The following is a 16,480-nucleotide window of genomic DNA, read 5'->3' as shown; positions in this document are numbered from 1 at the left end:
TCTCTGCCACTGGGTCCTTCAGAAGACGGAGGGACTAAAGGGACGGGCCGGCACATCTTTAGGGGGGAACAGGGCTTAGTGTCTGAGGGTGTGGAAACTGGGCCGGCACTGACCACCCGCTGAGAGACCCTTGCTCTTTCTTCCTGTGCCTCCATCCTCAGCTGGACCTACTGCAGCCCACACCCCAAACCACTTCCGACGGCATCTCACCCTGGTTCCCTCGCTCCCTGCCTGTGGTGACTGTGCAGGTGCCTCCTTCCTGCTGTCTGTGGGCCAGGTGGGGGACTGTTGGGAGCCCAGCAGGAACAGCCCCACGGCTACCCCAGCCCCTGGGCAGGTTCTCTCGGCCTTCCCCTGCCTCTCAGCCTGAGCTGGGGCTGGCGAGCAGACCGATGTAGCCCTGGCTACCTGTAGACCTAGGCGGCTCAGTAGGGACACTGGCAGCTTCTTTTGAGTGGGCAAGCAGGCCTTACACACAAGTGCCAGTGATTTGAGGAAGGGTCATCTCTGTGAGAGCAGCCTTCCTGGGGAGAGGCAGGTGGCTGGGGCCCACCCCTTACCCACTCACCACTGCCCTGGCCATTCCACCCCTTGGTGGTAGCATGCAGGCTTTGGAGCACTTCAGGCCTGAGCCTGGGAGCCAAGGGCAGCTCACTGGACAGTTGCTTGGGTGGCTGCAGTAGGCGGAAGTTGTGATGGGCAGGACGGGGACAGGTGTGCCATGACCTCAGTGCATGTGAGGAAGAAGTGTCCCCCCACCTTCTGGTTTTCTTGCCCTCTGGCACCAGGGACCCACACACCTCTGACTTGGCTGGAAAGGCTGGAGCAACTGGACAGAGGGCAGGAGGGTGCTCCAAATGCATGGCCAGCCTGGAGCAAGAGGCCCCTGCCCAAGTGGAATGGCCTATGCGGACAGAGGTTTAGGTCTCCAGGCACTGCCCAGTTGAGCATGGCACTGCCGTGCTTGCCTGGAGGTGGCACTTGTTGGGACAGGGTGCTGCCGCTGGCTACAGAGGCCAGCAGGCAGATGGAAGGGATGCAGGGTGGGCAACATCCAAAGAGGATGGGAGGGTCACTCACGCCCTCCCTCGTCCCCAGGCGACTGCACCCTGCCCGGCATGGCAGACCTGCCACTCCCACCGCCAGATCCCCAGTTTGTCCTCCGAGGCACCCAGTCAGCGGTGCATGCACTGCATTTCTGCGGAGGAGCCCAGGGGCAGGGCTGCCCGCTCCTCCTCTCAGGGTGAGTACCCGTGGCAGGGTAGTGACTGCAGTGAACCCAAGCTCACTTGGGGGTCCCTTTGAGGGCTCAGGCTCCCCATCACCTGGGCACTGCACCCTCTCAGAGTCCTTTGAATACGCTGTCTCCTCAGGTGTCCCACAGAGGAGGCAGAGACCCTCTCCTCATGAGAGGTGCCAGCCGGCTGGCACTGTCAGTAGAGCACTGGACACTGGAGCACATGGACCTTCTGCATGTTCAGGGCTGTCACCTAAATAGGAGCTGCCAGATGTCCACTCCAAGAGCCAAGGGGTGTCTCCCCTGCCCTGCCCCCCCCCCAGAGCATGTGTCCTCAGACGCCTCCCTGAGCCTGCCTGCTTGTCTGTACAGATCCCTGCGTGGGCTGGTGCACATCTGGAGCCTGCAGACGCGGAGGGTGGTCGCCACCCTGGACGGACATGGGGGCCAATGTGTGACTTGGTTGCAGACCCTGCCCCAGGGGCCCCAGCTTCTCAGGTGGGTCTAGGTGGCAGTGAGTGTAGCTCTGAAGGAGCCAAGCTGTGGTGGGGGTGGGGGTAGCCAGGAACTCCCCCCACTTCCATCAGCAGGACAGGGTGTGACCTGTACCAAGCGCTGTGTGTCCCAGGTGTGCCGGCTGCCCAGCAGGTTGCCCACTGAGAGCCTGATGGGCCACCCCAGGCTGCCCATGGCCTGAGAGCCCACCCTGGCCTGCCAGGCTCTCCAGGGCAAGGGCTGGGGCCTCTCCTTGGAGGAACCTCAGCTCCCCCACTGCAGGCCCCAGGCCCTGGTGTCATGATGGCTACTCTGCAGCATGACGTCCCTGGCCGTGTACCGCCTTCCTGCAAGGCAGGGAAGTCTGGTCACCAGGGTGGCACATGAGCCTGGGCCTAAAGTTCACCCAGGCCAATGGGCTCCACTTCACCCCGAGTATGGCCGCCTCAGTGGTATTGAACACACCAGGCAGGTCCCTGAGTCTGCAGCACTTGGGGCTGCCAACATGGGAGACGAGGGAGCAAAGGGGGTCTGGCACTGCTGGCAGAAAAGAGTACATGTGTCAGGGCCATGGAGGTCTGGTCGTAAGTGTCCCGAGGGGTTCTTGGGCTGGGCAGCAGAGGAGAAGGGCCCTATGTAAGCGACAGCCAGGACTCCAGGTGGGAGGTGGGTCAGGAGGCAGCAGGAAGGCGCTGGTGGGTGAAGGATAACTTGAGGGGCGGGAGAGAGGGATGCTGAGGGCAGAGCATGCCTGCAGGGAGCAGGGCTGCCAGAGTGACTGTTGTCTGGGGCCACAGTGCCTGTCCTGCACAGGGGTCGCAGCCCCAGTCCAGAAACCTGTGGGGTCAAGGAGGGCTTTCCCAAGCGTTTTCTGTCCCTAAACTCCCAACAGTACTGCTGTCCTTCTGCTCTGAACTTGGAGCCTGGACATCTGGGCCCCATGGAGCCCAGTCCCCTGGACATGGGGCCTTTTGGGCCCCCACTGGGCTTCTCAGCACTTCAGTGCCACACTCAAGCTGCATCCACTCCCTGGAAGTGTCTGGGTGGGCGGTACCCAGGGTGCGTGCTTATGGAGCGTCGCAGGGCCTTGCTCCTTCCCTGCGCAGCTGCCCAGTCCCCCCAGCCCCCATTGCTGCAGGGACCAAGTGTAGCTTTTCTCTGTCCTTGATGGTTAGAGTAGGTATTGTGCCTGCATCAGGAGCTGCCGCTTGTAAACCCTCCTCCTGAGTGTTGACCAAGATGTAGGCCCCTGGGGCCTCCCGCCTCCTGGCCTGGCACCTTGGGCTCCCCTCAGGGGGCTCCAACCAGGACCGCTTCTTAGAGAGCCCCCTGTGTGGGGGCGCAGACTGCAGGTGCATGGAATGCCCAGGTGCGTTTACACTGCATGAGAGGCTGTGCACCCAGCTGTGTTTGGAAGCCACGTCTCCAAAGTGGCCCTTGAAGGGAAAGGTGCCCTTTCATGTCAAGGGGCTGGAGGACAGAAAGCTGGGAGCCGGGTTCTCAGCCTCTGCCTCGCCAGGCTCTGCATATGATATCCCAGCCCTGCCCACACACCCAAGGAGCACCTGTGCCACACCTGCCTCTTTGGCCGCGCGATGTGATGTGCTTAAAGACATGCGCACAGGGCAGGTCAGCAGGGTGAGTGGCTGGCGCTGCCCTGTGCCCACCGTCAGTCCACCCGTCCTCACCCTCAGGAGGCACCCCCTGCACCTCATGCCTGCTTTACTGTCTGAATGTGCATCTGCACAAAGCATAGATTTGATCTACTTTTTAATTTTTTTCAACTTAAACGGAGCACCTTCCTTTGTGACTGATTTCTCCCACTCGGCTGTTTGTGAGATCCGCCAGGGTGTGTGTGGCAGGTTGTGCGGGCTTTTCTATTCTACTCCTCTACCACATGTGTCCGATTTCTCACCATTCTACTTTCAGTGAAGGTCTGGCTTGTCCACTTGGAGCTGTTGTGCCCAAGGCTTAAATGCCCTGCATTCACCACAGTCTGCATGCAGCTCCTCCTGGGACCCCAGACATCCTGGTTGTTTTTCACTCTTTGTGGCAAGCGCCGCGGGCTTGACGGATGCCTGTCCCATGCAGGCAGGGCCCTGTGGTCCTCTGCCCTGGGTTCGGGACCCACCCCCAGAGGTCACATGGATGGAGTGGTGCGGCCTGCCTTCCAGACGCATCTTCCTTCACTTAGAAGACGTGCCTGAGTCCTAAGGGCGGCTATATGCTGCTGAGAAGACTTGCTTATGTGGACAGAGGGCTGGGTCTGCTTTGTGAACAGAGCTGCCATATACTTTCACCTACAAGTTTTTGTGTGAACGTAGATGTTAGATTCACTTGGGAAAATACATGATGGTGGAATTACCAAGTGCAGAGAGTGGGAGGGACGGGGCGCCCACCCTGGCAGCAGCAGGAGCCCACGGGAGGTGGACCATAGAGCCTGAGCCACGGAGCACCCAGGGCCTCAGTCAATAGCTGAGATGGCCTGTGAGCATGACCTGGAGTCAGGCATTTGGCCACATACCTTTGCAAATGCCAACGCAGAGGCCATCAGGTGCCCAGTGATCTGGCCAAAGCTCCTGCCTTCCTTTGGCCTTTGGCCAACCTCCTGCACTGACCCTGTCCTCATCTGAGAGGATCATGGCCTGTCTCTTCTTGGTCTTGGCAGCCAGGGCCGGGACCTGAAGCTGTGCCTGTGGGACCTGGCGGAGGGCAGGAACACCGTTGTGGACTCCGTGCACCTGGAGAGCGTGGGCTTCTGCAGGGGCTCCATCCTGGCTGGGGGCCAGCCACGCTGGATGCTGGCTGTGCCAGGGAGTGGCAGCGACGAGGTGAGTGCTGCCAAGCCTTGGTTCTGAGCACCCGGCTCCATCCACCCCTGGTTGCAGGAACACTGTTCCCGCTGCAGGGCCCCGGACCAGCCTTGCTGTGGTCACCTGCGAGGTAACCCTGGTGGTGAGTCTGCAAGGGGGCATGGGATGGGCCAGTGTCTCTGGGAGGCCCCAGCACCTGGCCCAAAGCAGTATAGGATGGACGAGGTGGGATCCGAGCACCAGGGAGAGACTGTCATGCGGCTGCTCAGGACTTAGGAGCAGGCTCGAGTAGAGCAGTCCCAGGCAGACCCAGTGATGCCAAGGTGGCCTTGGAACTGGGGCAGCAGCCAGGGATGCCTTTTGGGGAGCAGATCTGGGCCATGGTGGGAGAGGCCTTGGGCAGGGCTGGGATGTGGTCCATAAGGGCTGGCACTGGGGTGGCACTGGGGTGGCAGTTACAGCACAGAGAGGCACAAATGAGGCAGGAATGTCAGGTAAGGGATGCCTGGGGACATTGGGCATGACAGAGCCCCAGAGGCCACTGCCACATGGAGCTCAGGCCAGGTAGCCATCAGTGGTTGGTGGGGAACTGGTCAGGCTGGATGGTGGTGTTCACACCCCAGGCACAGAACAGGCAGAATCCATCCCCAGGGCAGGAGCAGAGCAGGAGGTGGGGACTGGAGCCCACCAGCAGCGGAACCCCCAGTGGCACCTGGATGGCCACTGAGTGTGGGTGGTGGGACAGGGGCACTTGTGCTAGGGGAGGGCATTCCCTGCCTGCTGCCCATTCTGTGTCCTCCTCCCAGTGTCCTCCCTGTCCCCTGCTGCCCTGAGGGCCTGTGTGGTGGGCAGGACTGGGTGGGAAGGAGCCCTGCACCCAGGAAGTTTGGCCCCTGCCCAAGAGGAGTCATGAGTCTTAAAGCAAATTCAGCTCATAAATAATGAGGTGGGAACAGGCATCTGTTTGTTCACAATGGCGTTTAAATCACCAATTAGAAGCTACATGCACTTTTCTTGCCAATTTGCCAAAGACCTGTTAAAAATTTTATTGATGTGAAAAAACAGGGCTCTGCTTTCTCAGTGCCGAGCCCCCTCTTCTGCTTCAGACCATGGGGGCGGCGTTCCAGGGGGAATGAGCCAACCCTTCACACTGAGGTCAGGGTGCATAACCCCAGCTGCCCTTACCAGCCTGGCCCCTGGTACACTCACCATCTATCCACGCCGGTAGCCTCTCAGGTCTAGAGACCTTGCACATCCTAGGAAAATGGCTATTCTCTATGTTCCCACCTAGACTTGGCACTGCTGGCCTGTGCCCAGGCAGTGCCCTGGGGGACATGCCCCCGCCCCCTTCCCCCTGTGAAGCTCAGCGGTCTGGGTGGCCATGCTTGCCTGAACCAAACATTTTTCCTTTTGGAAAACAGTTGCAATTGAATGCCAGGTAGAAGCACCCTGGCTTGTAGGAGGCTGCCAGAGCACCGAGCCCTCCCTGGACCTCAGAGGCCTGGCCAGCCCTGGTCCTCATGCCAAGGGCCGCTTGCTCCCTCCCAGGGTGGCTAGCTCTGTCATGGGCAGCCCCAATTTCCCCTTCACTCTGGCCAACTCACCCCTGCCTGATCCCCTGGGGTCACATGTGCAGGCCATCCAGGGTGCAGTGTGTCCAGTGACCTCTGCTCCTCTGCATCCCTCCCCTCCCTCGGCACTTGCAGGCGCTCACCAGCTTCTCCCCCATGGCCAAGCAGCACCTTGACCCCAGTACGTCCCCCTGACGTGGTGACATCTTTGGAAGCCTGGTGCTAGAGCAGAAATGGGGCAGGTATCCTGCCTCAGAACCTTGGCCCTCGTTCTTCCAGGCCTGGGAAATGGGCGTGCTCTCTGCAGGGGGGCAGCAAGGCCCGGTCAGAAGCACGCAGGTCTTCATCCCATCCACATCCTGGGAGGGTTCAGGGTCGTCTAAGTGTAAGGTCAAGTGTAAGGAACAGTAGGCAGGGGTCAGGAGGCTTGGCGAGCGGAGTCAGTGCAAAGGGCCAGGTGTCTGCTCAGCTGAGAGGTCAGCTGGAGGTCTGAGGCAGCTGCTGGGCAGTAACGCCACTCGAGGGCCATGCGGTCACTCAGGAATGATGCATGCGTTTCTCCGGGGGGCAGCCTCTGAGCCTGTGGGTCTGAGCAGAGGCTGTGGGGCAGGCACTCGTGGCACCCTTGCTGAGAGCCTGAAGAGTCTGCTGTTTGTGCAACACAGACTCAGCTTGGCTCTGGCCCAAATCAGCTTGTTTTCTTACTGTCAGGTTCAGATTTTGGAGATGCCGTCTAAGACGTCAGTGTGCTCCCTGAAGCCTGAGGCAGGGGCCAGGCCAGGCATGCCCATGTGCCTGCAGCTCTGGCAGGTAAGGCCCAGCACCGCCAGCCACGCCCACCAGCCACACCCACTGGCCATGACTCATGCCCATAAGCGACCTGGCTCCATGGCACTGAAAGGCAGTGGCCCCTGGGAGGCATGTGCATGGTCTTCTGCAGCCCCCGCGCTGCACAGGTGCCTGTAGACCCCCAAGCGTGCCCAGCTCATGCTGATCCTATGGGGCAGGGAGGAGGCACAGCCACCTCTCCTGGGGAGCCATGTGCTCCAATTTGGTCTGCGCCCCGAGGCCCTGCGTGGGGCGGGAGGGGAGTGCTGACTAACACTGCAAGCCGGCCCGGCCCCTTCTTTGTTAGGATTAATTTCTGTTGCTTCTTCGCCTCATAGAGGCAGGAGTCGGCTCGACATGTGACTTTCCCTGCGGCCACGTTCCGAATTTCTGGTCTGCAGTCATTTCCTTTTTCCTAGGCCATTCTCTTTGATTAGAGAAGTCAGGAGGCATCCCTTGGGGCTACAGCAGAACCTGGGGTGGTGGGGGGTGAGCCCAGGCCCAAGTCCCTGCAGGATGGATTTCAGCTCCAGACTGAGCCCCAAGCCTGGTGGGACCCTCCTAGGGCTGCCATCTCCACCAGAGAGACGGCCACCACCCCCAGCAGTCAGCACTGGCTCAAAGTGTGTGTGTCTGCTCCTGGGCAGCAGAGCAAATGGTCTGGTCCATTCACTTGGAAGAAGTCTCAGACAGCATCTTCAGACCTATAGAAGCCGTGATAAGAGGGCCATTGACCAGTGCCTCTCTGCAGTGCTGCCCACGGGCCTGTTTCCAGCTCTGAGCAGCACACCAGTGTCCCCTGAGAGCCACCTTTGCACCTGACCTTGGGAGGAGTCCGTTAGACAGTGGGCTGCGGGGGTCGGGGGGGACAGACTTGTTCCTGTCTCTCCAGGGCTCTGCCTTTTCTTGCAGTTGATTCCCCTGCAGTTTCTAAACCAAGAGAAGCCCACCAGGGTTGAGGAGGTGGGGGCCCCCAAGACTCACCTGGGTGACAAAGCTGCCTGCTGGTGCCAGCGGGTTGGTGGAAGGCACTTGGCGGGGTGGAGGCTAGCCTGGCGTTCACAGGTCTTGGGCAGGACAGCGCTGCATCCGCTCACACTCTGCTCCCTGGAGACACTGTCATTGCCTAATCGGGTAGGAATTCCATCAGAAAAATGTGTAGAAATGGGATGTACGAACTTGTTAAGGTAATTAATTCGGTTGACAGAAGGACAAATCGAGTTGTGTTAGTTGATACTGATCCAGTGCAAAGCATCCTGTTAAGAAAAGTCTGTGTTGATTTGAAATATCCCTTTTTTTCTCTCCAAGCCTGGAGGTCCATGTTGTAACATTCCTCTGAGTGTGGCAGAAGGACCTGACGTGGGATTTCCTTTTGAAACACTCAAACGATTTTTTTTTTTTTTTTTCTCTTTTTAAGGTCGCATCCCCGGCATATGGAAGTTCCCAGGCTAGGGGTCGAGTTGGAGCTGTTGCTGCCGGTCTATACCACAGTCATAGCGATGCAGGATCTGAGATGCATCTGTGACCTACACCACAGCTCATGGCAACGCCAGATGCTTAACACACTGAGTAAGGCCAAGGATTGAATCCACATTCTCATGTGATTTCTTGGTGTGCTCCTCAGAGTAGCTGGCCTGCATTGCTAGAACAATCATAACACAGGAGGTTTGGGGTCATTCCACCGGCTCACAACTCAGACTTGTAAGCCCGGGCCTTGGGGCCCACCAATGGGCACCCCTGTCAGAGCTGAGGGCTCCCGGGGAAACCTCAAGGTGCTGTGGCCAGGGCCTGCCTAGTGGGAGGCCCTTGAGGCTGACACACCCAGGGATAGGCGGGGATGCAGAGCATGTCCCTGTGCCCCATAGGGGTCAGTCTGGCACCACGGGCATGGCCACCAGAGGCCCTAGGCCCCTACACTGACCTACCTGCAATGCCTGTCCCCGCGTGCCAGGAGAGAAGCTGGAAGGGCCTGCAGCATAGGGGGAATGGGGGTGAAGTTTGGCACTGGGCCCTGTGGCAGCCACAGCATGAGCCCCCACCAAGCACCAGAGGCCCTCCTTGCTACCTGCTGGAGTTCACCACCATGCTGCGTGGCATCTGCCCACCCAGAGGGGCTCTGGGCCCAGGTTCCATGCGTGTTTGGCAAGGAGGGCCTCTGGTGCTGTCTGCCACATCCAGTGAGGCCTGGGCTCAGCGCCAACGTTGCCCGCCAGCAGTGGGCCCTTCTCAGAGTGGCAGGTGCCCCAGGAGGCAGCCTGGCAGACTGGTCCCCCCAGCTCCATGCTCCCCGTGAGCCATTGGCCACCCAGGTCTCAGCGATGTTCCCCAGACCCGGCACCAAGCACTGGGGTAGCCACTCTTGGTCAATGCCAGGGTGACTCAGGGTCCCCACAACCCCCACATGCAGCTGTGCAGCCCTCTGACCTGCGCCCTCATCCATCATAGCGGCTCAGCCGGCCAAGCGCACTCAGACCCGTCAGCGCCGGCGACTCTGGGCTTGGTGGTTGGGGGCTTCCACAGCGACATTGACAAAGTACAGACGGGTTCATTTTTCATGGAGATGGATCTCCAGATTTTCTTTGGCCGGCAGTTCTAGACAGGTGGCCAGCTCCACCCAGGGGTGGCTCTGAGTTTCCTGGTGGAAAGGAGCAGGAGGACCAGCGTGGGGCCATGGCGAGGGCTCCGTCCCTGTCCCCAGCTATGCCACCCCACCAACCCCAGCCAGGGTGTCAGCCCCCAGGATCCAGCACGGAAAGTGGCCCCTTCTCCCTGCGGCACACAGGCCCGAGTGCCCCCCACAGCTGACTGCATGCTGTCCCCACAGGCAAACTCCAGCCCCCGCCCCCTCCTCCTGGCTGGCTATGAGGATGGCTCTGTGGCCCTCTGGGACGTCTCTGAGCAGAAGGTGTGTAGCCGCATCGCCTGCCACACGGAGCCTGTCATGGGACTGGATGTTGATTCTCAGAAGGCCCGGGGCGTCTCAGGCTCTGCAGAGAAGGCACTGGCTGTCTGGAGTGTGGATGAGCAGCAGGCCCTACAGGTCAGTGGCCCAGACCGAGGTGTCATTTACCCTGCTATGCACTAACAGCCTGATAGGCTGAAACAATATTTAGGCATGAAGAGGAGGTGCTGCAGATCCCTGGCTAATTAATCATCGCCACCGCGCAGGCGGCCGGGCGTTTGTGAACTGTTCACATGGTTTAGGTTTCCTTCAGACCTTGGGTAAGAGCAGTCACGTCTCGCCCTTCTAGAGAAAAGCATGTAGAATCCAAGACTGCGTAAGCCCCTATGCAAAACTCAGAGGAATTTGTTCAGTAAGGAACTGATTAATCAAAAAACAAAAAACCTCAAACCCAAAGTGGAGTCAGGCCCCTGTGGCCGTCTGCGAGCTGCCCAGAGGCAGTGGGAGGGGTGTGGGGCCTGGGGCAGAGGGGCGTTGCTAGAAGCCTTCCCCACCCCATGGGGCCACAGAGTCCTGGCAGCCAAGTGTGGCCTGCCTAGTGCTCAGCCCCATTTGGGATGGGGGAAGCAGCTGGGGCCTGGGGCCTCCTGTCCAGGCCTCATTCTGGTTCAGGTCCTGGGGAGTGAGGTGCCGTGGGTATGCCCTGTGCCCATCACCTCAGAGGGTGGCCTGGCTGCACATTGGCTTCTGGGGGCAGGGAGCTCCCACTAGCCAAGAAGCCTTGGAAGACAGATCTGACCACAGCAGTGGGGTGGGGGGGGTAGGTCCTTGAAAGGCAACCCTGTTGTGAACCCAGGTGGGTGAGAGAGCAGGACCCCAGGTGGGAGCCGTTGTGGCCAAGCCCCTGGCCCCACCTAGGCTCTCTTCCCTGGAGCATAAGGGGCAGACCTGTGGTGCTGTGCCCTGTGGGGGCTGTATGGTCAGGCTTCCCCACAGACAGGAGGCCCTCCCCAGATGGAGAGGCCTTGCCCAGCAGCCCCAGGCCCCCAGGGAAGAGGCCCTGGCACTTGGGTGGGGAGAGACAGGCACGGGTGAAAATCGGAACAGGCAGCAGTGCCCAGCGCACTGCCTTGTCCCGGGTGCCAGACAGCCAGGGGCAGGGCTGTTGGGTGGGTGAAGAGTCAGGCTGAGGGCCAGGCTGAGGATGGATAGTCAGGGAGACCCTTTCTAAGGCAGATGGAAGGGCCGCTGGCTTCCTGAAAAGCAGAGTTGGTGGGAGGATCATGCTGGAACCAGTGCATGTGGCCATGGCTATGGGTGGGGTCTGAGCAGGACCCTGAGCTAGGAGTAGCCCTTCAGAGTTCTAGGGAGGGATGAAGGAGTCACGTGTCATACCAGGGACAAGGCACATACTAGAGCATCTTCTTTGGCCTCACACCCCCGCCCCCAGACCAGCCAGTGCCGCTCCCCAAGCTTGCAGTAAAGGAGCTGCCCATCTGTCTGCCTGTCCTGTATCCCAGGGGTCCCCGTGGGTTAGAGTCAGACAGGCCTCCACCCTGGAGGAAGGGTCTCTGAGGCCTTGGAATCCTGGACATCATGATGGTGGTCTAGAAACGAGGCAGAGTCATGTGGTGCTGGGCCTGACGTGGGCACAGAGCCTCCCCCTGCACCTGCCTCTGCTCCTGCCTGGTGAGGACAGGGCAGCACAATCCTTACCAGTCAGCCCCTCCCCACTGTGGGGTTCAAGGCTCCATCCTGCTGTGGCTTAAACCTCAGCCCAACTCTGCCAAGGCTTGGAGACCCAGGTGGCTCCCCAGAGAGCCCTTTCTGACTGCAGTGCCCCCAGACCCTCCTTCCCACTCCCAGGGGCCCTTCCAAGGTCCTGGCCCAGGTCTCCCAGGCCCTTCTGGATTATTGGGGAAATAGCTGCTAGAGCTTTGGACTGAAATTTACCAGGTGTGTTCCAGTACAGAGGTGGACACTCACTGCACCGACAATTGGGAAGTCAGAGAGGGGGAGCCAGGCCCAGCAGAGAGCTTGGCACAGGGGCTATGCCGCCGACTGGGCCTTGCTCAGCACACGCATCCCAGGAAGGCCACTGTTGCCTCACTGGAGAGGTCACGTCCCCCGAGGATCCAGAAGCCTTCCACTTGCAGGGTGCAGGCCTCAAGGAAGAAGTGTTGGGGTCTCGAGGCCTCAGTGTCCCATGTCCACAGGTAGCCTCACCCAGGGTGCTTGATGCCGGGTTGGCCCCAAGGTGCCAGCCATCTAACCACATGGGTACAGATGTGCCTCACCTTGCAGCCTGCCATGTAGTGAGCCCAGATCAATCTCCCGAGGCGGCGAGCGGGCGCTGCCGTGGAGACGCAGATGGGGCTCCTGCAGAAGAGCAAGGGTAATGGGAACCAGATGGTGGCCGTGCGGTGTGCGCATTCCTGGCACCTGAGGTCATGCCCTGCGAGAGCCACTGGTGGCTGGGATCCTTCCCGGAGGGCTCTGGTCCGGGCAGGCTCTGCTGGGGCTGCATCAGTGAACAGAGCCTTTGGCCACCCTTGCCAGGACACCGGGCTGCTGGCCTGCCTCCCTGGAGCCAGAGGCCTGGGCCTTGGCTGCCGTCAGACCCAGGTGGTGTGCAGACCTGTCCCTCCTCCCACGCTCTGGCAGGGTCCACAGCCTTGAAGCCGGCTGATTTACAGCCCCCGGTGTTTCCAGGCCTTTGAATAATAAGTCGCCCACCCCAGCCAGCCTGGGATGGAGTCTGACCACCACATTCTCCCCCATGGCTGGTAGGCCAGGTGGCCCCGCCCCATCCGGCCCTGCCTGGGGTCTTCCCTCTGAAGTGTCAGCAGCAGGACACTGGGGCTGGTGGGAAGGAGGCCCCAGGCCCCGAATGAGGAGCTGTGGGCACAGTCCAGCCCACCTCATGTGTCTCAGACACTGAGGAAGGGGCTCTGGCCACCATGGCCATGAGTAGGCACTGATGGGCGGACAGGACTGGTCTCTTCTGGCCCAGGTCCCCACGGACGGGGCCTTGTGCCTCAGCCCCCGTCCCTGTGGGTGGTACATGATCGGGTGCTGGGCCAGAGGTCGCCATTGATCTCATATCTGTTACCTTTAATCCTGCAGCTGCCATGGCCACCAATGCCCTATGTGGTGCCCTGAGAGGTACAGCCCAGCCCTCACAAGGGCCCGTGGGCCCCTTGCCCAGCCCACTCCCTGCTGTGGCCCTGCCCCACTCCACCCCACTCCAGCAGCCCCACTGTCTGGTCTCCACTACCTGGGCTTCATGTGGCCATTGCACTCTGCCTGGACTGCCCTGTTGTAAGTCTGTTGAGTATTTTTCTTTTTAGAGAAACACTCAGGCAAATGCTGGACATCCCCCCCTGCTGAGAGCCACCCTCCTTGCCAACTGCCTTCCCTCTTGGGGTCAACGCCTAGGCACAGGGGCAGCGTTTTGTCCAGCTGGTGGCAGTTGGCCACATGCAGGCTGGTCTGTATCCACTGCTGTCACAGCCGCCTGCTGGACCCTGCTTCACAAAGGGCATCGGTATTTGCTGATCAGAGCTCGCAGCTCTACGGTGTGAGTTGCTCCCTTTCTGGCTGTTGAGTGTGGCTCAGTCTGCTGGTGCTCTGGCCCAAGTCCAGGCTTCCCTGTTCCCGAGGGTGGGTTCCTTTTCTGGGGCTCCTGTGGCATCTGCCAGCCTTCTCTTTGGCCTCTCTCATACACAGCACAGGTTTGGCTTTCATTTTGGAATCCTCGTTGTAAGTCTGTTGAGTATTTTTCTTTTTAGAGAAACACTCAGGCAAATGCTAGGTAACTGTGGCACCTAATGTCATGGGTCGGGGAGGGAGCGAGGTTGTCTGTCACCTCAGTGGGTATCACATAACCCCCAGGATCGAGGGTGACTGTTGTATCTTCCACCCACATGACAAAGATGAGTGAACCCAGCACTGTCTCACTGTCCTTCCAGCCTTCTGTTAGTCATATAACCGGTTCTGTAGCCGTAATCCCCGTATTGTTGCAGGAAGTAGGCCCACTGCTCTCTGCCAGGCCACTTGTCTTAGTTCTCCAGTTTTCTCTTATGAGACTGGACTTAATCCTCCAGTTCTCTGGGAAGAGCTTATGGGACAAACCCCTGAGTTCTTACCTGTTCAGAGTGCTGGTCTGCTGTTCTCATACCTGAGTGACAGTTGGGCTGGATATAAAATCCTTGGGCCTCCCCTAACCTTGCAGGCGTTGGCCACCATCTGGCATAGACCTGGCACAGATGTGCCCTGGACTTTTCCAAGGATAGCCCAAACCTTGTCCTCAGAGTCAGTGGTTTTACTGTCTTACAGCCTCTCTGTGGATCCTGAGGCTTCAGTTTCTAGAGGTGAAAACTGATTTTCTGGATCAGCATGGTCAGTGCCATCTTCTGCATGGCTCTGACTCAAGCACTGTGCCCACCATGGTCCCTCCGCCCTTCCAATCCCCTTTTTCCAGGCGTCTCCCCTGCTTCTCTCAGTGCCTGTGGGTCAGGCTCCCTGGATTTGCTCTGTTGCTTTACAAGGTTTTGTTTTGCTGATTTGTGGCCAAAGAGCCTGTGAGTGTCCAGTTGCTGTGTCTCTTTCTTTGTGTTTCTTTCCTCCTTTCTCCTCATCTCTGTGGAAGGGAATGACTCTCCACTGAGGCTGCTTTGGCCCCATGGGATGAGCTTAGGAGAGAAGGGAGCTGCCGTGGGTGTACAGGCGACTCCGGGGCCATAGGAGCTCCGGGTGCCCAGGGCCAGGCCGGGGCAGGATGGGCGGAAGGTAGTGACCGTTTCAGTCGTCAATGTGGTGGTGAAGTGTCTCTGTCATCAGCATGGGGCAGAGGTACCAGATGGCCCCGTGATGCGCATGTGCTCCTGGAGCCAAGAGTGGCCGAAACAGAAGCAGCTGTAGGAGGCACATGTGGGAGCCCAGCCCCCAGGGCTCATGCAGGCACATGCCTGCACTTCCCTTGAGGACGTCCTGCCCCTTCTCAGGGCCCACCCTGGGCCTCCAGTTGGCGCTCGCCCTCCCACACGCTGCTGCACGTCCCATCCTGGGTGGCCTTCACCCTCGCAGGGTTCCCCTTCCCCCGGCTTTGCTGAAGGTGGTATTCACAGTCCTGTGCTCCTCCTGCATTGGGTGTGGTGAGGTTTCCCTTGAAGACCCACTGAACTTGTGCTGCCTGGACACCAAGGGCAGCAGTTCCCTGGGGAGGGGCCCAGGACCCTGCCTCTGAAGTCTGTCCAGTCTCAGCCCGAGAATCCAGCCAAGGGCAGAGGTTGCCCACTCCGGCTCTGGGAGGTGGGCAGCAAGTGGTCTCCTTGTTTCTGACAGGGGTGTCCTGCAGGGAGCTGCAGAGGCAGGTCTGAGAGGCCACCTAACAGTTCTCCCTGCCCCTCTTCCTCTCAGGTGCGCAGGACCCACCAGCTCACCAACCCCGGAATTGCTGACATCAAGATCCGGCCAGACCGCAAGATCCTGGCCACTGCGGGCTGGGACCATCGAGTGCGTGTGTTTCTCTGGCAGACAATGAAGCCGCTGGCCGTGCTGGCTTTCCACAGTGCCACTGTCCATTGCGTGGCCTTCGCTGCTGACAGCTTGCTGGCCGCAGGGTCCGGAGATCATCGCATCAGCATCTGGTCGCTCTACCCACACACATGACTCATGGCTCCTTGTCAGGATGTGCGGACAGCAGAGGTGGTAGAGGGAAACCAAAGCCGTAGGTCTCGGCCCCTCTGGTTACAAAGAGCCAGTCATGCAGACCCCCTTCCTGCCAGGACCTGCACCCTTTCATGAAGCACAACATCTGTGCGATGGTAGCTGCAGTTTAAAGTGTGACCCAGCCAGACACTGGCACCTGTGGCCCCAGGCAGGAGGCTGATGGGGCACCTGACATTAAACTTCTCTTTGCAAACCTGCAGGCTTGGGGTGCAGTTCCCGTGGGGTCAGAGCCTCATGGATGCCCAGGTCCTGGTCTCCTTACCCTGGACAGGCCACAGAACTGAGGAGGTGATGGGCCCTGATGGGAGCTCAGTAGGTGGTGGATACGGGGCAAGGGTGCCAGCAGGACCACCAGGGGGAGGAAAGTGCCACCCCACAGAGTGAGGCCAAGGATGGCAGGTGGCACCCCAGGGCGGCTTCTGGGCATCCAGCACAGCAGCTCAGGTGAGACAGGCTGGGCCCTCACAGGACCAAGGGCACTGTCACAGCCGCCCACCGGGCTGCCACCACTCCTCTCCCATGGGGCTGAGCCAGACCTCATGGCAGCTTGTCTCAAAGAGGAGGGACCCTGAAAACTGGGATGGGGCTGTGGGCAGCCTCCCACAAAGCTGAGGACCTCAAACCCCTTCATTCCACTGGAAAACCCCCATCGCCCCACCTGAGGTCAGCCCCCTTCGGGGCTGCATATAACCCCTACTTTGCATATAACCAGACCAGAGTCCCAGCAGGCCTGAGAGGGTGGGGTACGCGGCAGCTCCACTCCAAGAGGGCTGTGTGGCCTTCCCAGAGTCTGGCAAACAGGCATAGCTCCAGGAGACCAGATGCCATAGCTGCTGGACTAGGCCCTGCAGAGGTCCAGCTCTGGCCCAGGGGCTGAAGGTCTCCAAGGTTTGGCTGATTG

At 59.9% G+C, this 16,480-nt stretch overlaps 1 protein-coding gene across 16 annotated transcripts in view; it reads left to right on the top strand.

The window, feature by feature from the left end:
* GNB1L (G protein subunit beta 1 like) overlaps positions 1-15,772 on the top strand; it is a 36,464-nt gene extending 20,692 nt beyond the window's left edge. For 2 of the 16 annotated variants that reach the window (XM_005670934.4, XM_084992734.1), the window contains 6 exons: positions 1,099-1,243; positions 1,610-1,735; positions 4,401-4,563; positions 6,828-6,926; positions 9,769-9,984; positions 15,268-15,772. In XM_005670934.4, coding sequence (XP_005670991.1) covers positions 1,119-1,243; positions 1,610-1,735; positions 4,401-4,563; positions 6,828-6,926; positions 9,769-9,984; positions 15,268-15,519 — 981 coding nt within the window. In that variant the 5' untranslated portion in view covers positions 1,099-1,118 and the 3' untranslated portion in view covers positions 15,520-15,772. Of the gene's footprint in view, positions 1-1,098; positions 1,244-1,373; positions 1,736-4,400; positions 4,564-6,827; positions 6,927-9,768; positions 9,985-15,267 lie in introns of all 16 variants that reach the window. The other 14 variants (XM_084992732.1, XM_084992733.1, XM_084992740.1 and 11 more) reach the window with 12 other exon arrangements.
* Positions 15,773-16,480: the final 708 nt, after the last annotated feature.

Source organism: Sus scrofa, chromosome 14, assembly GCF_054392235.1.
Source record: "Sus scrofa isolate SSC_HxYL_T2T_F1_AM1 chromosome 14, Sscrofa_HxYL_maternal_Yorkshire_Landrace_v2.0, whole genome shotgun sequence".
NCBI classification, from domain to species: Eukaryota; Metazoa; Chordata; class Mammalia; order Artiodactyla; family Suidae; genus Sus; species Sus scrofa.
Note: the sequence above shows the minus strand (reverse complement) of the source record. Positions and strands in the feature narration are given on the sequence as shown.